Source organism: Hoplias malabaricus, chromosome X2 (genome assembly GCF_029633855.1).
Source record: "Hoplias malabaricus isolate fHopMal1 chromosome X2, fHopMal1.hap1, whole genome shotgun sequence".
NCBI lineage: Eukaryota > Metazoa > Chordata > Actinopteri > Characiformes > Erythrinidae > Hoplias > Hoplias malabaricus.
In genome coordinates, this window is record NC_089819.1 from 40,829,304 (window position 1) to 40,852,707 (window position 23,404).

At 36.8% G+C, this 23,404-nt stretch overlaps 1 protein-coding gene across 1 annotated transcript; it reads right to left on the reverse strand.

Moving 5' to 3' along the window:
• Positions 1-429: 429 nt before the first annotated feature.
• LOC136677391 (aldehyde oxidase-like) lies at positions 430-22,333 on the reverse strand. Its single transcript, XM_066654913.1, has 35 exons — positions 22,295-22,333; positions 20,518-20,575; positions 20,321-20,417; positions 19,796-19,904; positions 19,346-19,472; positions 18,620-18,685; positions 18,451-18,503; positions 17,964-18,047; positions 17,706-17,850; positions 17,442-17,534; positions 16,840-16,991; positions 16,443-16,536; positions 14,398-14,507; positions 13,592-13,776; positions 13,103-13,265; positions 12,775-12,864; positions 12,363-12,532; positions 11,313-11,439; positions 10,873-10,995; positions 10,680-10,776; positions 10,004-10,128; positions 9,430-9,563; positions 8,776-8,863; positions 8,486-8,572; positions 8,048-8,239; positions 7,712-7,942; positions 7,197-7,292; positions 6,454-6,582; positions 4,128-4,202; positions 3,934-3,986; positions 3,452-3,566; positions 3,302-3,367; positions 1,568-1,756; positions 676-843; positions 430-480 (listed from the first exon to the last, which is right to left on the reverse strand). Exons 1-35 carry the CDS (start codon positions 22,331-22,333, stop codon positions 430-432), a joined length of 3,981 nt encoding a protein of 1,326 aa, XP_066511010.1.
• Positions 22,334-23,404: the final 1,071 nt, after the last annotated feature.

Consider the following 23,404-nt stretch of genomic DNA (forward strand, 5'->3'; position numbering starts at 1 on the left):
ACCAAATTTATTTCTGTGCATTTTCAAAGAAAAATGCATCTGAAACATATAAAATCAAAAAATTTAAAAGGGTCATTTTATCAGTATATAGAACCATTTCTGACTTTGAGAACAAAACCTTGTGTCTCCATTATGATAATTTTATATTTAACCATTTAGAAAAAAACAGCTATATATTCCACTGAGTAAAATTTATTTAATAAATGTTTTGATGAAATTTATAAGATGAATGGACCAATAGATGTTCTCTCAAAATTTCTTTATATTAACTTAAGTTAAGAATGTTTTTGACTTCTCCTGTAAAGGTAATATTTCAGAGATACATGTTGTTTTTTGGACATCAACAAGTCATACAGGATTAAGGCAGTTTAACTGTAAGATGTGCATATTTGTAAATCATTTTAAAAAATAATTGTAACAGAAACTGATTCACACGTTGATGGTCCAGGGACTCCAGTGTTTATTCTTTGAGGAGGTGACCTATAAAAATGGTAAGATATTTAGTGAAAACTGGCCAATGAATCTAATATTTCTCTTTATTTGATTGTTTAATAAGTACCACAGATTGTATAAAGTGAAAACAATGCGTGTTTGTGTGTGTGTATATAAAAATTATTATTATGCATAACTTCATATTGCTACTGAATGAACAATGAATAATAAAAATGTTCTGACCACAGTAGTGAAGTTGTCCTCGCAGGCCATTCGTATCTTCTCAGGTGTGGCGGGAGAGGAAATATTAAAACTCTTGCTCAGTTTTCTCTCTCTCCGAGCTGCTGCTATGGCTTCTTTAATAGCGAAGAACACGGTGCAGCCAAAAAACACTGGGGGCTCTCCAATCCCCTAAAACAAGGCATAAAATTGTATATGTAACAGAAAACGCTTCAGAAACATAGCATAGTTTATGCTATGTTTTATGTATACTATACAATCCATATTATTAAAACTGGATCCAAAAAGAGCAGCAATATAATATCTGATCTTAAAGTACTTAATATGTCTACTCCTTACTATTGTGCTGCTACTGCCACATTTTTCTTTACATTCTTTCAATTTTGAAGCTAGCTGTGTCCAAAAAATGTCTCAAACCACAAACTCCTCATCTGCCATACACAATTCTCTCTCAACAGTAACTTAAAACTAAGGGTGATGTGTTTGAGAAAATAATTTTTTTGAGATAATTACGCAGTGATAAAAAACACTAGATTAAAAACTACAGAGAAATTGTAACCTATAACAATCACATATTATCTTTATCAGATAAATAGCACTTAAAAGCTTTTCATTTCCTGAAAGAAAATAAAAATCAGGTTTCAAATCTGAACAAATATACAGCTATGTGTGTTAGTCCTTTTACTGTAAGTAAATAAAACCTCAGCACTATGTGTCAGGAAGGATGTTAAGATCTCAAGAAGCCCTTACTAAGAAAAAGGAAATGGGCACAAAATTAGAACATCTACAGACTGCAAACCATTCTCAGAATAATAGGACACAGTAAATGTTGGAAGATGCTTTGATATGTAACTTAAGGTTTCTGTGGCGCTTTCCATGTTTGTGTGTTTGTTACCTTAGATGAGTAGATGGCATGAGGGTTTTGTGCATTGCTCAGAAGGTGTATGTTGAGTGTGTGAGGTATATCCACGATAGCAGGGATTTTATAATCTGAGAGTCCTCTGGTCTTCAGAACTCCATCAGGAGAAAAGTGCAGCTCCTCAATAGTGTACAAACCAAGACCTTGGATAAAGCCACCTTCAATCTGCAACACAAACACACAATGCACACTATATGTCTAAATAACTTTAGACACGCCTTCTAAACAGGGAATTCATTCACTTTAGAATAGGATGAAATTAAATTAGATATTCTGGAGCATTTGCACCAAATTACCCATGCTCAATACCATGGGCTGAACTATGTTCTTTAGAATGATGGAGCTTCATCCATTACCTTTGGGATGAGTTGGAGTAGTGTATGTGACCAAGAACAATCAATGCTTCTAAATGTAGTGTAACGCCTTCCCAAAAAGAGTATAATTTAGCAAAGAAAAAATCATTTTTAAATTATTGTGATGCTCCACTGACTTGTAATAGGGAAAATGGAGCCTCTGTTATTATTAATCTGGATTTGGCATTGTAGAAAATGGCCAGGCTGCTAACAAATAAGAATTTGTTCTTAATGGCCTTCCTGGTTAAATTAAAGGCTAAATAATAAAATGTAACTTTTGGAGTCTGAAAAGAAGCCACTCGCAAGAACTTTGTACAGCTTCATGGAACACATCACATCAACAGCAACACCAATAGCATGTTGATTAATTTCATTATTTTAGTGTAACAAATAAAACCACAGTATCATATGAAGCATCATGTGAAAAAATCCAGTAACATTAGTCTAAATTATCAGTCAACATGCTTTTTTTGCATCTGATTTTGTCTATGCTGGCTCTGTATCCTCCACTCATCAACAAATACACGTTTAGTTTGTGCAGTGGAGGTTATGGGGAGACTTGATTTCTAGCTCTGCCTCTCCTCCTCTGTGTTCCTTTTTTTTTCTCCCTTCCTCTCTCTCTGTCTCCTTTTGACACTTCTCATTTTACCCATTATCTCTCCCCTGCTTTCTCTTTTTTTCTAAATCACAGCTAAGTCACAACCATGTTGTAAATGTGAATTACATTTACATGGTATTACTTTAAAGGGAATGTCTACAATTGTGGGAAATGCAGTTCTCTCTGGTTTGTTTATGTTCAGAATCTCCACATCTTTTAAGGTAAAACGATATGTTTGAGGAGAAAAACTATGGTTGTTTGTACATATCTGAAGTTTTATTTCTCTTTAGGTTTTTATTTACTGTTTTAATTACCACAGAAACTCATTTGTAACTCAAGTTGTTTAGATTATATAACATGCGGTCTCCCGAATTTAGAGTGGGTTCCTACCTAAATAATCTGAAACAGCAAAAAATAAGTCAATATTACCCACATATGGAACAGGAATAAAGCAATATCCTCATCTATTTTCAGGATTTTCAACATTTGGAGGGCTCTTTGCTGTTTTTCTGCCATGAGCAGAGAGAGAGGAAGCCTAGCATGACCAAACCACTTTGTTTTATTTTTTTGTTTGTTTGTTTTTTATTTACTCATCTACTAGTTTCCAGCGTGAAAAAAAAGTACTGGAGAGCTAGCAAATATTGAAACATTTTCTAAAATTTATATTAAGTGTTTATTTGAATACACTCGTGATCGTCACCTTTAAAAGCAAATGTCCATAAACTTTTGACATGTGTAAAACGGTGTGAAAGCATGCACCTGTCCAATGTCCAGGGCAGGATTTAGACTTTTACCAACATCCATGACAATGTCAGTCCTGATGTTCTGTAACACAGCAGACAAGAGATCACTATTTAAATCACATAGTAATAGTAATGATAATAATAATAGTTGTATTTGATGGTGTACTTCATGATCTCCAGTTAAACAGTCTATTTCCACTTCAGAGCAGCATGCACCAAAGGTGAAGTAATAATATGCTGCTCCCTTGCTCCTCTCCCAGTCCACTCCAGTGTGAGGACCCCTACAGGGGAATGGAGAAGTACATGTATCCTTTAAAATAATTTCAACTCAGCACATTTAAAGGAGCAATCTTCATCATCTTCTATAATGTCTCTCATTCACATTATGAAATAGGCATTTGAATAGTGGCCTTGTCAAGACAAAGATCCTGTACTAATCCTATTGTATACATGGTGGCACCTATGAGGAGAACTTGCTCTATGGAGCACACTGGTGAGTTCAGCAGCTCCTGAAAAAATTGTTTGATTCTTCATTTCATGTGTTTCACTTCATAGAAACAATGTAAAAACACTTTTATAAATATTGCTTGTTGCTTTTTAGTGGTAAAATAAATTGCTCTTTTAAGGTTTAGTATCTAATAAACCCACATGAAAAAACCTGTAGCTGATAAACTGATCTTCTGACAATACGCCTCCACCACCTGGACAAGAAAAAGAAAGTGAAATTGACACCTCAGTTCTATCAGTGTTAAAATATTTATTCAATGTACTTTAGTTTGCTATGACTGTAATAATGTAAACTGCATCTCTTTCTGTGTGTGTGTGTGTGTATGTGTGCTCACCAGCTGTTGCCAGGTATGTTCTGGGTTCTGCTTTCTGAGTGGCTGCAGTCGAGCAATCAGCTTCTCACAAGCATCCTACAGGAATTTTTTTAACCCACTTAGAAAATCTATCAAATATATTATACATTTCTCTATGAATATTTGATCATATACATCTGGCAAATTCTTCTTGAACATGAATTTTTCTGGGTGTTCACTCTCAATGCTTTGCCGCCTCCCAAAGTATTATGGAATTGTCTACTTAATTATTCATCAGCAGCTATTCCTTAATGTTTACACCTTCCTACAAACAGAATTGTGGGATGGATGTTAAAATTGTAGTGTGGAGGGTACGGATGAGGAAATGTGGGTTCACTCAGCAAGGAGTAGGCAGGACTCAAAATAACTCTTTCCGTGAGACTTTATTTAAACGAAGCACACGTGATGACGGCACAACAAGAGAGGTACCCGAAGAGAAATGAAAAGAAAAGAAAAATAAATGAAAAGAAAATAAAAAGAGCACGTTGGAACTAAACAGACAAAGTTTGTCCATACTGCAGTTCCCTCTACCTTTACCTGGCTACTGCAGCCAAATCCCCCTCCTTTTAGGAACTTAGCCCCACCCCTCTCTTAATTGGACTAACCCAACTCTAGCAAAGGGGTAAGAAGGTTGCTCCCAGGAAGATATTAATTCCCTTCAATACGACCATCAACAGATATCCCCCGCACATCTCATTCCAGCTTCACTGGTAAGTGTTTATCTATGTACATAGTTTTAATAGTTTTACTCATTTGCTTTTTCCCTTGCACAGGTTCCTGAATCCAGCTCTTCCCTCCCCCTCTCTATACCTCACCGTGGGCCCTTCGGCTAGCACAAAGAGAGACAGGAAATTCGCTGCCATTCCCCTAGGACCGGAACTGAAACAAGGTAAGCAATGATACTAATATACATTCCTTAATGTATATTCCAGTCTTGGTGATGGGTCCAATTCACTGACCTCATCACACACCCCCCCCCCTTACACTAGTCACTCCTCAGAGTGACGTGAAAGGAAGTCAGCTGTAATGTTCTGAGCACCTTTCCGGTACCGCACCTGAAATTTAAAAGGCTGAAGTGACAAATACCATCTCGTAATCCTCGCGTTACTGTCTTTCATCCTGTACATCCACTGTAACGCCCTATGGTCCGTCTCAAGTATGAAGTTAGCACCTAACAGATAGTACTTCAATGAGTCCAATGCCCACTTCACTGCTAGAGCCTCTTTTTCCACCGTAGAGTAGTTCAACTCTCTTGGAAACAATTTCCTACTGATATAGAGAATTGGTTTGCGGTCCTCTTCCTCGCCTTGCAGCAGCACCGCTCCCAGACCACATCCCGATGCATCTGTTTGAACAACGAATGGCCTCTCGAAGTCTGGGCTGCTCAACACTGGTTCTGAGCACAAACACTGCTTCAGGTCATTAAATGCTTTGTCACACTGTTCCGTCCACTTGACTTTCTGAGGCTTATCTTTCTTTATAAGATCAGTCAACACTGCCGCTCTGGCTGAAAAATCAGGTATAAAACGCCTGTACCATCCCACCACTGCCACCATTTGTGGGATGGATGTTAAAATTGTAGTGTGGAGGGTACGGATGAGGAAATGTGGGTTCACTCAGCAAGGAGTAGGCAGGACTCAAAATAACTCTTTCCGTGAGACTTTATTTAAACGAAGCACACGTGATGACGGCACAACAAGAGAGGTACCCGAAGAGAAATGAAAAGAAAAGAAAAATAAATGAAAAGAAAATAAAAAGAGCACGTTGGAACTAAACAGACAAAGTTTGTCCATACTGCAGTTCCCTCTACCTTTACCTGGCTACTGCAGCCAAATCCCCCTCCTTTTAGGAACTTAGCCCCACCCCTCTCTTAATTGGACTAACCCAACTCTAGCAAAGGGGTAAGAAGGTTGCTCCCAGGAAGATATTAATTCCCTTCAATACGACCATCAACAGATATCCCCCGCACATCTCATTCCAGCTTCACTGGTAAGTGTTTATCTATGTACATAGTTTTAATAGTTTTACTCATTTGCTTTTTCCCTTGCACAGGTTCCTGAATCCAGCTCTTCCCTCCCCCTCTCTATACCTCACCGTGGGCCCTTCGGCTAGCACAAAGAGAGACAGGAAATTCGCTGCCATTCCCCTAGGACCGGAACTGAAACAAGGTAAGCAATGATACTAATATACATTCCTTAATGTATATTCCAGTCTTGGTGATGGGTCCAATTCACTGACCTCATCACAAGAATATTAGCTAAATAATACAGTCATATTTCTATATTGCCAACAAATGGATATTGGTCACCTTCACAGCCATCCCCACTGCATCTGTGCCAAAGGAGGCAGCAGATGGTGCTGCATTGGGAACGTTCCCAGTGCACGTTTCTTTCACATGGATCGAGGACATTGGAACATTCAAGACACGGCTGGCTATCTAGAACACATAAGAACGCAACAATAAACACATATGCACAAACTGTCACATATCTGCCCTTCTGTTTTGCTTCTGTCTAGTTCTGTCTCCTTATTTCTTTAACCTCTGTTTAGGTCTCTTTTTTTAGGTTAGCTTTATAGTTCCCTGTTTAGGTTTTGTCTTGTAATTCTGAGTCTTTTTTGTCTTGTTTTGTCTAGGTCCTTGGTCTCCTTTTATTCAGTAATCTGAGTTTAATTTCTTGTCAGACTTGTGTCTAGTGTTATGTTTTTTATATATATATATTTATATATAAGTTTCAAATTCTTTTGATTAGTTGTTGTTTTCAGTTAGTTTATCCTTGTTTGTTGTATTGTGTCCTTTTACATTTAATAAAAACCTTCCCTGTATTTACCTCTGTCTCCCAGGGGACTACACCCATACACAACAAAGCTTTGTATTTTGGAGATCAGTGGTTCCAAGCCATGCTGTGCTAATGTGCTGCATGGGTGAAATTTCTCTTCATTTTCTTCTCTTTCTCTCACATCTCTTAAATCTACATATCTATCTACATATGAGGCCAATCCTGCTTTAAAATGATTTTAAACTGAATTGTGCAGGGTGAAATACATTCTTACCTGTATGGCTTTGGTGTTGATACCCTGACCCATCTCAGTTCCTCCATGAGACACCAGCACTGAGCCATCCTTGTAGATGTTCACCAGTGCTGCACCCTGACAGATTCAAAAAAGAGATCCTAACACAATTAAAGGAGAACAATATGGCTAAACAAAAAAGTTCTGGTGCAAGTGAAATTGGACATGATGTTTATCTGGGGAGAAAACTGAATAAAAACAACCCTAATGAGAGATACAAAAAATTGGACAAAAAAATCCTAGCTATCAATTATGTTGTGAAACTTAGGAGTAGATATTTGGAGACATTTCAGTGTGAAGCACCTCAGAACCTGGTTTGTAACTCACTCACATTTAGAGGGCTGTTTGCACTCAAGTAGATTTCGGTGCTTCAGAAGTGTAGTACTTCATTTTTGTATCCTTATGTCCACTTGAAACTTTAATTCATCATTACTACTTATGTCGAGATTAAACCATTTCATCTCTTCCTTAACTACTGAGAAATTTGCAACACAAACCTGGTTATAGAAGCCCTTGGAGAAGCCAATTCCAAACTTGAGAGGGACAATGGACAGTCCTCTCTTCCTCCAGTTGTTGGAGGAGTTGAACTTCTGGATGGCAAGTAGTCTCTGCTCATAGTTGGATTTCTCTAGACACTCATGCCAGCAGCGTAGCATATCGACAGGAGAGAAGAGCTGCTGGTGATGAGTATAACATCTCTCGCTCTTATACATGTTCACCTCTCTCACCTAGAGATAGAGGTAACTGGGGGCATTATGTATGTATGAATCTTTTTTCATTATTATAATTATACATCTATACTGAGTCCTTCCTCATATTTTTCATGGTCTCACCTGGTGAGCAGGTAAGCCACATCTGGATGCTACTTCGTGAAGGACACTCTCAATGATTGTGAGACCCTGAGGACCCCCAAAGCCCCTGAAAGCTGTGTATGAGGGTAGAAATGTACGGCACACAAGGCCACGCCCACGAAGGTGAGGGATTTTATATCCATTATCCATATGAAGAAGAGCTTTCTCCATGATCTGGGCACAAAAACAGAAAATGCAGGAGATATAAAAGTGTAGTACAATATTACTGCTTCAGTATTGCTCCTAGTTTAGATGTAACTATTAGAAAATGTAAGAACTTTAAAAGTTTAAAACATTTTAGAAGCTGTAAAACATTACTAAAATGTTGTATATTAAAATATATTCAAATATTTTTTAAAAATGTAATTAATGCCATGTTTGACCTGAAAATACACATTTCTTTGGGCTAAAAACTCTTACAAATGAAGATTCATCCAGTGTACAGCCCCCATTGCTGTAGTATGTGATGTCAGCAGCAAGGATAGTGCCATCGTTCATATAACCAACCTCAAAATCAAAATAAACAAAAAATGCACTTAATATCACAACAAACAGCCAAATAGGACACAAAGGAACAAAACTAAACATGACTAAAAAGTTAATGGTACATTAATTTTCAATTTAGTTACCTTGTATGTATACTTAAGTATATTTAATTACATTAAGTACTTTTATTAATATTCAAGTACTGTGAATTTATATTAATGTACCTTATATCTGCCAAGGAAGGGATGTCTGCCGCTGGTGATGAGCATATCATCGCCGCGCTCCAAAACACATCGTACTGCTCGCCCAGTTCTGTGGACATAATAATAACATAGTCATTGCCAGGACATTTTCCAAATTTCTCAATTCTTCAAATTCCAGTGTTCCATTTATTTGTATTATCTGTTTAAACACCAGCTCTTCTTTAAAGCTTGTAAAAGTTAGAGGATGCTTTGTCTAATAAAAAATATACACAACAGTGAATAAAATACTTTGTCATTAACTTCCATTATGCATTGTTCATATTTTTTCTTCCAGCTAAAAAGTAATCTTAAATGTTATTTCTATGGTTGTTTGTATTATTAACAACCTAGTAAGAACTTCCCAAGACATAAATGTGTTTTCCTTAGAAAGACCACAGCGGCCAGATATTATACCATGGCAACCACCTACAACCTTCTTAAACACTACCTGGAAAAAATCAGCTCAGTCCTAGCAAATAACTACCTTTGTGAACAAACTCATTGGCTTACTCTAGTAACAAGTCAAACAGTTATTGCTAACATTATTGCAAAGTGCCCATGTACATGCACTTGCAAGCACCATTATAACATGTGTGTGTGTGTGTGTGATACAGAGAGAGAGAGAAATTTGAGTGCCTGTAAGCTGCAGTTGCTGCGATGGCAGATAATGAGGCAATCTTCATCACTTTTCCTCCAAATCCTCCTCCCAGTCTCTTCACATGGCATGAGATTTTATTGGAGTTGACCCCCAGAGTGAGACCCACAACCTCCTAGAGGAGAGGCCGTAAATTTAAATGTAATTTTAATTTGTACCCACACAAAGATACACATAATATACACCTCAAGTAAGTGTTAGGAAACATCTGTTCATTTTACTGTGAATTGTATTAGAATCTCTTCTCAATCACTGGTCAAATTATTGGAAACACCAGCCTTGACCACTTATTGGCACAACCCCATACTCAATTTCCAGTCCATGAATTTATTTCATGTTTGGCTTCATAGTCAGAATGACTTTATGAGTGAAAGGACTTGAAACAAAGTTACGGTCTCTAACTTTACTCCAGCATGGTGAAACTACAAAGTAGGGGTTTCTGATTCAGTGGGTTAAAGTGTTGTAGCACTTTTATATTGACTAGATATCTTAGCTACCTCTTATAAGAAAGGAGCTCTCTGGCAAATGTGTAAATGTGTACTGTACGTATTTAACCTGGGTGAATGCAGCATGTTGTGTAGCGACATAGAGCTCCATTTCTCCAGCTTCTGCTCTTGGCACTGCAATCACTCCCTGCGTTTCCATGTAGAAATGCTCCTGACCACCCATATAAAGCTCTCCTGTATCATAACAGGAAAAAGTCAGAAAAACCATTCAGTATGCCTAGTGCCTATACTTATTTTAATGTCATAATGTCAAAAATTAAATCCTTTTTAATATCTGTTGTTATTTGCAAATAATTTTATTCCTTGCTCTGTATGAACGTAATATGTTGATGCACCATACAGAGTTAGACATCACTGCAATCTCTAATTGAGGAACATTGTTTAAACTGACAGATAATTCACAGATGTATGTTCTGCAGAGGACAAGGCTTTCCTTGATGCTCATTAAGTATGATTACATTGTTCAAGATGGAAGCTGCAAGATGTAACTATTTTACAGAGTTCCTGATTATAAGTTTCCTATGTTCCAACTTCTGAAATGTTTTTGGTGATATCATTTTGAAAAAACACTATATGTTTAAATACAGGTTGAAGTTAATGGAATCTTAGCTTGTTTTTTCTTCATTCTTCATGTTCTTAGGGAGAATCTATTGGTTCCTGCTTTCAAGGCTGTATGTAAACTAACTTAAATTAAATAATAAAAACAAAAAAAAGTGTGTTATTACCCTCCAGAATGTGGTCAGATTTTTCAAACCCTTCCTCCACGTTCCCCCTCTCTAGCTTCCTCTTTGGCTCAAAGAATGACTGGTGTTCTATAGCTTCCTAAACACAGCATACTATATTCAATAAACTGGATTTCATAATACACATTCAATTTTCTGTGTAATGATGAGAACAATATAATAATAGTGTTATTACCTCTATAGTGAAAAAGACTGGGAGGAGATCCTCATATGTGACACTGACCAGACAAGAGGCTCTCTTTGCAATTTCTCTGTTTTCAGCCACAATTGCTCCAATAATCTGACCCACACAGATTACCTACATCATATATTAAATGATTTGATTTCAATATATTAAACAAAACATATTAATGATATTCAAGTTTTGTTACATGTTCAGTTCATTTTGGAAATACACTCAAGTATTTACTTTGCATTTTCAACTGAAGAATAAGTACCTTATTAAGATTTCATTAAACCAGTCTCAAATATCAGGTATATGAATCTCATTAATATAAATTTAAAGTGTTAGATATCATTGCTTAGATCCAGTATATGTAGAAGCACTTTAAAATAAATAACTTGAAAAAGGTGTGTTCTCAGATCTTGAATTGTGCTCTATATATAAAGTGATACCTCTTCTTCAGCAAAGAGTTCTTCTACATTCCCAAACCAGACTCTTCTGTTCTGACCTGGAACATGTTCAGCCGTAATAAAAGTGACCACTCCAGGAATGGACAAGGCCTCTGATGCATCTATAGATCTGCAGAATATTCATAGGCAAACAAAATACAATTTGCTGATATATTGCAAAATAATTATTAAAATACACATAAAATGCAAGTTTTGTTGCATAAAAAAAAACATTTATACCAAACAATAAAAATCAATGCTTTCTTTTAGAAATGCACTTTTAGTTTTTTTATAAGCCTACACCGAAGGCTAGATTTTCCACATCAAGGATGTTCAGTAATTGAAATTGGTTTAAAATTACTTTCTCCTGCTTGTGTACACTAAGTTGGGTATCTGGAGTGCCAACCAACCCACAAACTGGGAAATAAGATCACCCAGTGTTTTATGGTAAAGGTTGTCCTACTTTTAGTGAGAGCGTAAAGCCTAAGTTAAATGGACCAAACCAAACATAATAACCATAGGGAAATAAGATTACTAATTAAAAACTGAGAAACAACAACAGAGATGAAAAAATGGCTGAAAACCAGAGCTATTACTCCTCACACTTGTAGACTCATGCTAAAGGAACAGGTAGAAAACCCAGTCGTTCTGAGCAGGGCTGTTTAAACAGGTGAAGAAAGGGGGTGTGCTGTTTGATCCTCGTGGTATCTTGGCCAAAGCATAAACGTTTCATTAAAACCACAAGGAACTGTGTGACCCAGGGGTATAATATGTCCCCGTTAACTTCTGAGAGCTAAATAAGCCATTTACAAACCTGGACAGAAGCCTACATTAACATTCATAAAGGATTATGCCAAGAAGCGTCAGGAATTCCTATTGTTACCCTAGAAAATGTCATAACAACTGATGCTTGTTGGAATAAGATTTTTTCATGAAGTTTTATTTTGTCATGAAGGAATTAGGTGTTAGGTGTGGTCGTATGAAAAATGACCTTCGGTAAATTGTGTAACTGCAAATGTAATAAATATCAAAATCTAATTAACTAGACCTTACATGAGTTTGGCATGTGCTCTTGTGCTTGTCACCATGGAAACAAAAAGTTCTCCCTTTACTGAAGGGATGTCATCATAATATTGTGCTTCCCCTGTGGCCTGCTGAAATGCAGCCTGATGCATTATGGGACATCCAACCGGGTCTGTGGAGGACTGTATCTCTGGCACCATCTGTATTTAACCAAAGGAGAAAACAAAATTTCAAACACTTCAGTTTATGTGTTTCAACATAAACATACCCAGTGTTCTTCTCCAAGTGTGCTGAGCAGATGTAACAGAATAAGAAGTGAGTGCTCTCTCCAAGGCTTATGAGTGAATTTCTACAGGGAATCAGGTCTAAATGTAAAAAAGCATTTTACTAATTAAGTAGCTGGCTTTTGAGTAATTATTCATTTTGTCTTTGGTGTACTCACTTGGAAAGTGTGATGTCCATGTGGCAGCTCATTCCCATGTGGCTTCAGTGCACTCAGGTATTCTGGGGGTACATCACTGACAGCTACTCCCTGAAGAAATGAAAAAAATATAATGCTGATATCAGTGAAAACAGCTTGTACAGCACTGTGCAGAAGTTAAATTTTAAAATAAATTTATTACATTACACCAAATACAGAACCCTGGTTAAAAATATGTTGGAAAATAATAAAGCTTGTAGAACAGCTTGCTGATAGTACAAGCAAAGTACAAATAATATGCTGATATTTCACCTTAATATTATGCATAATGATTAATAAATAAACTCACCTTCTTTCTGAGTTCCAGAAGAATCTCCATGTAAAACTTATAGAAGAAACTAAGAACAAGTGTCTTGCGATACTCCTCCCTTCCTCTAGGAATGGCAGAGGACAAAGAGATCTCTACTTTCAGCAGCTCAATCCCTTTAGAAAGCAGCTTCTCATTCCAGAGTCTTGTGGGAAAATAGAGAGAGGGGAGAGGAGGAACCGTATGTGTCAATGAATGTCCACAATGTTATATAAAAAAAATGAATGTTATGTAAAATTAAATCACTACAGAAATGCTCTATTAAATCTGGAACATCTGCACATGAGCCAAATGTTATCATTCCCAATGGCAAGAGTCTTCATGTGGGTAAAGTGGGTAAATCCTTACAAAAAGACAATAATTAATAAATAATAATTAATAAAACCTTTCCAGAAGTGGAGTCTGTAACCACAGCAAACAGCAACAATCCCTTAAATATTTATAAGTATACTCTACAAAGTTAATACCAACCTCCCCCTCAGCTCCTTGCCAGTGTTCCTTGCTTTAACCAGTGTAGACCCCACTCCTCCATAAAAAATCTCCAGAGACTCGACCACAGCTGACTGTTCTCTGAAGGAAACCTTCATTCCTGAGTTTACAAAGGAGAAAGAGAACTCTCTCCTCTGAGCCTGACGAAATGTTGAAATAAATTCCCACTGCAACAGAACACAGTATGCATAATGCTTTATACCTTCTGAACTCCAGTTATATCACATTGTTTAAATTACATATAGGCATACCCAAAATTGAAATAAACACAAAATATATTTTGACACCTATGCTTCTTAAATGAATTTTACAATGACCCTTAATTAGATTTGTGTAGCAGTTAAATTCCATTGCTTAAGCTTCTTAATGGAAGGTTATGTTCCACTTAAAAGGTGCAGTGGTTATATTCTGGTGCCTAAGAATCTTAACACAATTGTCCTTTCCTCTTTAAATAGCATAGTGGTTACATTCCAGAGCCTAAGCCTCTCCTTGTATTTTACTGTTCCACCATTAATGATGTTGTTGTTCCATTCCTGCATTCTAAATAATTTTTTTCAGTCCTACCTTAAATGGTTTTGATGGCAATATATACATAAAGAACATTGCATTCCACCTCAAAGAATGTGACTAACCTGTAAATCTACTTCAAAGAGGAATACTTTACTGTATTCTAATTTTAATCTAATGCCCTAATTGGACAAGGGCCTTAAGGGTGAGCCTTAGGCCCAAGCTATGTATAAGTATGTGGGGGTGTGTGAGTTATTTTTTTTTTCTTTTTGTTGACTCACAGGTTTCGAGTGAGGGATGTTTATAGAAAGCAGAATCGCATCCTCTTGCAGCACTGTTTTACCAAAGTCTGTGAAGAACTTATCATCCAACACCATCTCACAGACTCCAGCTTAAGGAAGAAAGAAAACTAACTGTGATTTACATTGAAACAGCAAAAAAAAAAAAAACAATTTTCAAAACTGTGTTTGTAACTCCAGGACAGCACCAGGATATAAACAAGAGTTCAGAGTGGTTTAAGATGGGTTACAAAAAAAAAAACTCACTTTGAGTGAAAGAAAAACTTTTTGGGGACTAGCTGTGCTTTACACAACTCCAGGCATGGCTTGGCATTGCGCATCATAGCAAATTCACCAGTGGTAACGCAACACTTTGTGTTGAATTAACAGTGTGTATATTAATGTAAAACTCAAACATCTCAGTGTATTTAACACTGGTGAAATTTCTGCATAGTGATCTTAGCCATGTAGATGTGTCACCATGAAAACTCATGCCCTGAAACTTCTGATGCTAAATTCTTGTGCTTCTTCGTGTATTCTTCTTCTAGAAATAGACTTCGAGTTTTCAGTGTAACTTTGTAGTGAAGTCATTGTGACTTTTACTCTCCACATATTTTATCACAAGGTGGCTCTAAGTTTGCATGGTCTGAGCTGTTGCTTTTCATGGATGCTTCTGTTTCACATGCCCTCATTTGACTGGGGCAAATCTAGCAAGTTTTTCTAGATTCTAGAAATTTCTAACAGAAATTTCATGCATGTGGTAAAGGTGGACCATGTGTCAGACTCAAGTTTAAGGTCAGTGGAGTTCTCAATTTCACCCCATTCTACTCTGAGTTTGTATGCGAAGAGGACAGTGCTATGATGACATTCATGCCTGTTGACAGTAGGTGCAGCTGAAAGCAATGAGCTAAATTCTTTGGAGCAGTTTTCATTCATTTTAGGCCCATCCATCATAAACAGATTTTAAAAGTTTTTTTTTTCCAAAATCTTCAGACGTTGAGTCGCAGACATCAACAGGGTGTTCAAAAACATTGCGTATAATAACTTTGTGAGAAGTCTTTAGAAGCAGACGTCTGGATCTAATGACAACTACTGACTACTTTCACATCATACCTGTCAAAATCGCAGGGCAGATGCACTTGCTAAAACATGGTGATTTATTGAAACATAAAATAACCAAACAGACTAACATAACAGACAGAATACTTAAACAAAGAAAGACTGACACTTGGACAGGATGACCTGGACAGAGGGGCTTAGACAGAGGGAACAGGACTGACAGGGAAATGGACAGACAAACCTAGACAAATAGAGCTGAACAAAAATCTAAACAGAGAGAGCTTAAACAGACTAAACCTAGACAGAGATAGAAAGACAAACCTAGACAGAGAACTGAACAGAGACCTAAAAAAAGAAAGCTAAACAGACTGAAACCAGACAGAACCAGACAGAGAACTAAACATGGAAGAGCTAAAGCAGACTAAACTTAATCACACAGGAGACAAAAGAGGTACAAAGACTGACTTGGAGGCCATGAGAAATAGAAAAGGCAGACAGACTGGAGAGCACAAAACAAAGGTGGAGAGAAACAGACAGACTGAAGAGCAAACCAATGACAGAGAAAACAAATAACAGCAAAGACAGACAGACTAGACCAGGAAATCAACATGGGAAACAAAATGAATGACCAACAAACAGGAAGCAAGACAAGGAAGCAAGAACTTAAATACATTACATAGACAAGAGGCACCTGAGACAGATAACGAGGACACTGATGAGGAGGAGGAACAAAGGCAGGACATGGGCAGAGACATGGACAATAACAAACAGAGCCATGTGCTAAGTGAGCACATGGAGGGGAAAACAGACACAGGACAAGGGCCTGACAATACCAAACTATCTTCACCATTTGAATAAGCATAAAATTTGTAAAGACAAGTGAGATTCCCTTTATGAGTATCAGATAAAATGTTAGCATAATGAGATGAAGAGCTGACAATAATTTAGAAGAATCAAGAGAGTGAATAATATACAAATATATCACCTACCTTTGGAGATGATGCGAAGAGTGCACCCAGAAGCAGCAAGAACACTACAAAGGTCATATTTAGGGTCAGAGCTCATGATATTGCCTCCAATGGTCTGAGGATTTAAACACATGGACACACACGGATACACCTGAAAATCCTACTTTTGTAAAATATGAGAATGGCTTTGACATTTTGAGTGGCCTTCATATAAGTCACTGTTTGTTTTTGGTTTTTTTTAATAGAAATGTGATGGTAAAGAATAAATAATAACAAAAAAAAAAAAACAGTCAAATAAAACCCAAAACCCCAAATATTTATTGCACAAATAAAATCCAATCAAAGAAATGAATTTCAAAAGTACATAGATGCTGTTCTTGTAGAAATTATCAATATCATTATTATCAGTAAATCTCACAGCCATATTGCGGATCTGTTTAGAAGCAAGACTGTGGAGGGTCTGTATGAGGGTCTGATAAACTTCACTCTTCTCTGGACTCAGATCCTTGATTCCTTTCTGAAGAACATCCTTCAAAACTGAAAGACTGCAGCCTGCTCCTACTCTCAGCCCTAAACAAAGAGAGGGTTTGGAGAGTTCAGATCCATCCATTTAAAGGCAATATTTAATCCATTCTCATAGCTAAATTCACAAAAAATGAGTATTATATAGAGAGATATACATGGGTAAAATGGTAAACAAAACTGATAGGTTTGACTGTACATAACCTTTCCTCCAAATGTCACATGATCCTCTGAATTACAGGGGGGTCATTAAGGAGTCAATAGTCAGGAACATGTTGCAAGATAACAAAACTGTGACATCATGTGACACTAAACAACCCCATGTCACATGCTAACCTCACTTGTAAGAATGTATCATTGTTCATACTTAACTCCTTAAAGACCTCATAATTAAGGGCAGTGATTTCAGTGGAAAAATGGACACAGAACAAAACAGATATGGTTCTGCTGTATAGAATTCCTTCTATGGGCATGATATTTATTTATTCTCTGACTCACCATTGCTGCTCCAAGTGATTTCTCTCAGTTCTGGGATCCACCCAGCATAAATTATCACAGGAAACAGAGCTCTCTTCACATTCACCTTCAGTCCTGTGACACAAATCTCTCTCAGTTTTGTCCCTTATTAAACCAACAGCTCAGAAATCTACATTCTGTATTCATACTCTTCATTTCAGTAGAAAACCTGGATACACAGGTATTTCATTTTGTACATATACTGTAGTTATTACCTGCTCCTTTTGTACCTTTCCTAGAACTCACCCAATGTTGTGTTTCCCATCATCAGTGGGGCATCAGGATACTGAGCTTTTAAATGAATCAGGTCTTTCAGAAGTGCAGGAGATATCCACTTCACCCTTTCGCTCTGGAAACACAACTGACCATGGTCCTGCTTCTTTCCCAACAGCTGATGGAAACGGAGGAAATAATGATGCTAAATAAACACTGCTGCTCAAGCCCACTCAAAGAACACAACACTTATTGTTTATTTATCCGATATTATGTATACTGTGGACTTACAAGCAATTCTGGTGGGAAGATTATGTCCTGCGTTGGGTCAAGGGGTAAGAAATCTTCAGCTTTAAACAGTTCCTCACATATCTGCTCCAAATTAAAATGGTACATGAGGAATCAGTCTTTAGCAAAAAATGCAAAAAAACACTTAGGAAAATTATTATTTATTATTTTAGATCTTTTCTTTTAGTGCATCTCTAAAGAAATGCTTTGTAGTCCCTGAATGAATCAGTTTATGCTCCATATAGCAGGTTATACACACTCTCTGATGCATTCAGGCCACTTGGTGTCAGTAAAGTGGTTGTATCTTATCATGAAAAATAATTACAGGAAAACATGACTGACTTCTACTTTAAAACAATACACAGCACCTGGGCTCTTTATTGGACACCTTTTCCCTCAAGAGGATGCTTCTATACAGTGGCCAGTGAGTCATTGGAGTTGTGGTGATTGGAGTAATGGTATGTATTAATAAAATTAGTCTTCAACTCACATCCTCCTGATTGTGAAAGTATCCATTATCCATGCAGCATTTCCCCCCTTGATCTTTGTCCCAATAGCATGTCTGTTTCTGCAGGATTTTGGACAAATTTATGAAGGGTTTGTGTTATGTGTGAAAAAAAAATTACTTCAAATAAAAAGGTAGATTGTAATAGACAGACTCACATCACAGAAGGTTTTGAATCCATCAATGATGGGTCTGTAGCCCGTGCAGCGACAGAGGTTTCCTTAAGTTAAAAGAGTGTAGGTTTTTATTTGATTATCAAATTATGCTGTATTTACATACAGTATAGTGCAAGTCAAAATTACACGTCATTTATTAATTTTCCAGTCAAAACAACTACTAAGTACATGTTAATAATTTGTGAGGAGATTCAGTATGGTCACATCTAACGAAATGAAGACATTTGCAAAACTGGAATTAAAAAAACAATAACCATGCCTCTACCAAAAGAGTCACCATCACAAAAAACTCACTAAAATTTTTGAGATCACCAAGCTCCATTGTGTACTTCCATTGTGAGAAGAACAACTCAGCTCTATTTTTCTCAATGGAAGATGAGTTTTCAAGAAGCCCACAGTGAGAAAAAAAGTCATAAATAAAAAACAAAAAACATAAAATAAAACAAAGAAGCAGCAGTGGTTTTCCAGAACAATACACTGATAGCCCCAATGGCCATACCTCAACATCACTGAATTTATGTAGGATTAGCTAGCAGAAAATACAGCCCACATGTAACACTGAATAGTGGAGGTGTGGCTATAGATTTTGGAAATGTAAAGAGTGTATCCTCAAAAGAATAGAAGCTGGAAAAGGGCAAAGCATGGACACAGAAAATTTTCTATGTTTTGTCTGACTGTTGCAGAATGGGGGAGGGGGGTGTTACCTCCCAGAGCCTCTCTGATGTCTTCCATAGTTGGTTTTGGGTTGTTTCTCAGGAGTGTGTACATGGACATCACCATCCCTGGAGTACAGAAACCACACTGAGAGCCATGAGCCTTCGCTATACGCTCCTGAAACAAACACACACACACACACACAAATATATATTGCGAAACTGTGGTACTTTATTAAGAGAAGTAAAAAAATCAGGTATGAAAAGTAACATATCAATTTTTTCTCCATATCTCTGTTATATAATTAACTAGAACACGATTGTGTTGCGCTGCTATGGAGCTATGAGGATTTCAGCTTGTGACACACACTCCGGCACATGCATATATGTTGTTAATCAATTTAATTTAAGTTTTACAGAAGTGACACTGCTGAAGTGTCTAGTGTAAGGTAATTAAAATGCTGTGTTCTATTTCTCTGAGGTCTGACCTTCGACCCTCACCTGTACTGGGTGTAGTTTAGTTCTAGTGCTGCCCACCCCCTCCACTGTCACAACTGCAGATCCATGCAGAGAACAAACTGGAACAAGACATGATGTCACTGCACAGTGACTAAGAGAAACGATAAGGAATCATTCCTGATGTATACAGCATTTTGTTACTGTGCAGTGTTAATATACATCAAAATATTTATTTATATTTTTGACATTTGGCAGATATTCTCATCCACTTCGCTTCAGCTTACAATTTATAGTGGATCTATGAAAAAGCTATAAAAAAAACAAAACAAACACAACTAGCATGGAGAAATAAAAGTACTTAGTAAAAATAGTGAAAAAGAGAGTAGAGAAGAAGGATAACCAAATGAAAATGGCTCAAAAACAGAGCTGAGTTTGTATTAATATAATACATTTCATACATTAAAATGCTCAAGATGAGGCAGAGAATATAACATTCTATTAAAGCAGTGTTCAATATTTCAATAAAATATTATACATCTAAGACGACTTATGTTTTCTGAAAGATACTTGATAGAGTCTTGGACAGGGTCGTATCTGGACACCATCACAGTGCATGCCCCACATCCTCCCTCTCCACAGCCATACTTAGTCCCTGTTAAACCAACTAGCACAAAAAACACTATTTAAAACAACTATTATCTGTAGATGTTTTTATATCAATGGAAATAGTTAATATATAAATGAACAACAGTTACAGAAAACACCTTTCCTCCTGAGGTAACCCAGCAGCATCTCTTCTGGATCTGCATTCTTCTCCACCACCTAGAACACAGAACCACACAGAATAAAACAAAAACTCCCTACTAACAAGCAGAAGAACCACTGAGAGGATCCAAGACTCAATAAAAAACTTCCTTTAGAAATAGAAGGAGAACTGGACCTGAGATTTATAAAAAAAATAAAAGTACAGTAGGAATAACCACAAGACTCAGTAGGAAACCAAGGCTCAGAAGAAACTCCCTCAGAATGAGAAGAGCCACAGTGGAACTAAGACTCAAAAAAGAGCTTCCCTCAGAACAAGAAGAAGAGCCACTTTTGGAACCAAGATTCAAAAAAAGAATTTTACTCAGAAATACAAAGGCAGCACTGTGACACAGCAGGTAGTGTTGCTGTCACAAAGCTTCAAGGACCTGGAGGTTGTGGGTTTAAATACCACTTCAGGTGACTGTCTGTGAGGAGTTTGGTGTATTCTCCCCATGTCTGAGTGAGTTTCCTCTGGGTGCTACGGTTTCCTCCCACGGTTCAAAAACACACGTTTGTAGGTGAATTGGCGACTCAAAACGTGAATTGGTAGGTGAATTGCTGACTCCCTAGGTGTGAATGTGTAAGTGTGTGTCGCCCTGTGAAGGACTGATGCCCCCTTCAGGTTGTGTTCCTGCCTTGCGTCCAGTGATTCCTGGTAGGCTCTGGACCCATAGCAATTACTGGATAAGCGGTTACAGATAATGAATTTGTAAAGTCATAACTATGCAAAACTATGCAGGGATAAATTATCATATAAAAAATAATTATGAATGTATATGAATTTATAAGTGCATAAATCAACAAGAATCATAACTGTACCTTCACATATTAGTATGTTAATATATATTTTTAAGGCCCTGTAAAAGTGAATAAGGCTGCTTTCAAAAGGAAACAAGTGTGTGTGTGTGTGTGTGTGTGTGTGTGATTATTTCAGCTCCATGTGTTTGATGGAGCTGTGTGATTTATTAAGCGTGTAAATCAGATACACTGCTGAGGGTCATGTGCTCCTCAATGTTTAGTCACAGACATAATTAAAACTTTTACCATTCGTCCAGCTACTGTCTACTTTGTACAAATATTTAATTATTTTTCTGTAAATTATGTTTTCTATGAATGTTGACTCACTAGGTCAAAATAGTGATCTACAACATCGACACTTCTTAACATATTGATTTGCTATGTGAAAATAACAACTTGCTATCCCATAATATTCTATTTGAAAACAATGGCTTATGGTAACCATCACTCATAATGTAAGGGGAAAAAAATAAGTTGTCTCTGAATAATGTCTTATCTAATAAATATTTTAACTCATCAAAAACACCTTAATCTTGAGTGTAAATAACTACATATATTATTGAAATGTTATGTCTTGTTACTTCAAGAAGAACTATTATTACATTATTATGAAATACATTTTTGTCAAAGTCTTTTTTTTATTCAGTCAATGTTTATAGTATCAGGATGTTCAATGTTAAGAAAAAGGTTATATGTATAAGTCAAGATACTAAGCTAATATTTCAATATATTTACATATGCTGTATACACATCTAATTATAATTCATTGTATACTTATTTCTAAAAGTGTATATATAAATTAAAACATATAATTTTAGATATGTAATAGTTACTTTTTAACATAAAATATATTCAAAAATCACTTGTAGTGATTTACTTACAATCAAATGAGACTTATTTATCAATTACTACTATTAGAATTGTAGCTTAATTTCCTACCTTTCTGCCATTAATGTAGAAAGTCAGATCAGCTGCCATGCTTCAAAAGGTGTCAAATCTCTTCAGTCTTCACTCTCTGTAGTTTGGACTGCAGTGAGAAATAGGATGTATCTGAATGAAAATGTCACATCACATGCTAAACCTTTTACATTTATCTCCACACTTTAAACACAGGAATGCGTAAGAAATCAGCCTTGAAAACTATTGAAAACTAAACAGTGAATCTGCAAATTTAAATTAGATAGCTTTGATTAATATAAACACTTTCATACTTTAAAATAACATATTTTATAACATGAGGCTAATAATATAAATGAGAATGCAGGAATATTCAATATTTCAAAAGGAAATTCCATATACCCCCCCCCCCCCCCAACCCACACGAGCGCACACACACACACACACACACATACTCAGAGAGAGAGAGAGAGAGAGAGAGAGAGAATAATGTCAACATTCAACTTTGTCTTTCTCAAAGTGAAACATTTAAGGTCATTCACTCATTCATTTTCTGTAACCACTTATTCAGGGTCAGAGTCGAATCACAGGGTGCAAGGCAGGAACACACCCTTGGGACATTTAACTTTATTAGAACTTCTTAAATTTGATTATAAATAAATATTATTATTATTATTATTATTATTATTATTATTATTATTATTACGGCGTGGTGACGACATTGGCGCCCGACGTTTCTACGCACATGGCCACGCCAGATAGGCAGTATTAACATGGAAAGGCATCGGCATCTTACATTCGCGTGACGCTGGCAAATGCCAGTGACATCGGCACCTTACGTACGGGTGACAGTGGCATCGATTTTTTTAAACACGTGCATACACAGTGGAAGGTGTAGGGGTATTTAATATGCAGAGTGCAGCAGTCAGATACGAGGTAATCAGGGTACCGTAAAGTGAAATAAAGTTTCATGTAAATGGTGTACCCAGATATTCACACACTCCTCCAATCACTTACACACCTGAGGACGATTTCAGACTCCTATCAACGTGTCTTTTTGGACTGGGGAGGAAACCCACACAGACACATGGAGAACACACCAAACTCTTCTCAGGGTTTGAACCCACAACCCCAGGACCCTGCAGCTGTGAG

Bases quoted from the DNA above. Each gene is read 5' to 3' on its own strand.
- LOC136677391 (XM_066654913.1), bottom strand. From the start codon at position 22,333: ATGGCAGCTGATCTGACTTTCTACATTAATGGCAGAAAG. The intron at 17,851-17,963 runs GTAAGTCCACAG...CGTTTCCATCAG, and splicing joins TCTTCCCACCAGAATTGCTT to CTGTTGGGAAAGAAGCAGGA. The intron at 12,865-13,102 runs GTGAGTTTATTT...TCATTTCTTCAG, and splicing joins TTCTGGAACTCAGAAAGAAG to GGAGTAGCTGTCAGTGATGT.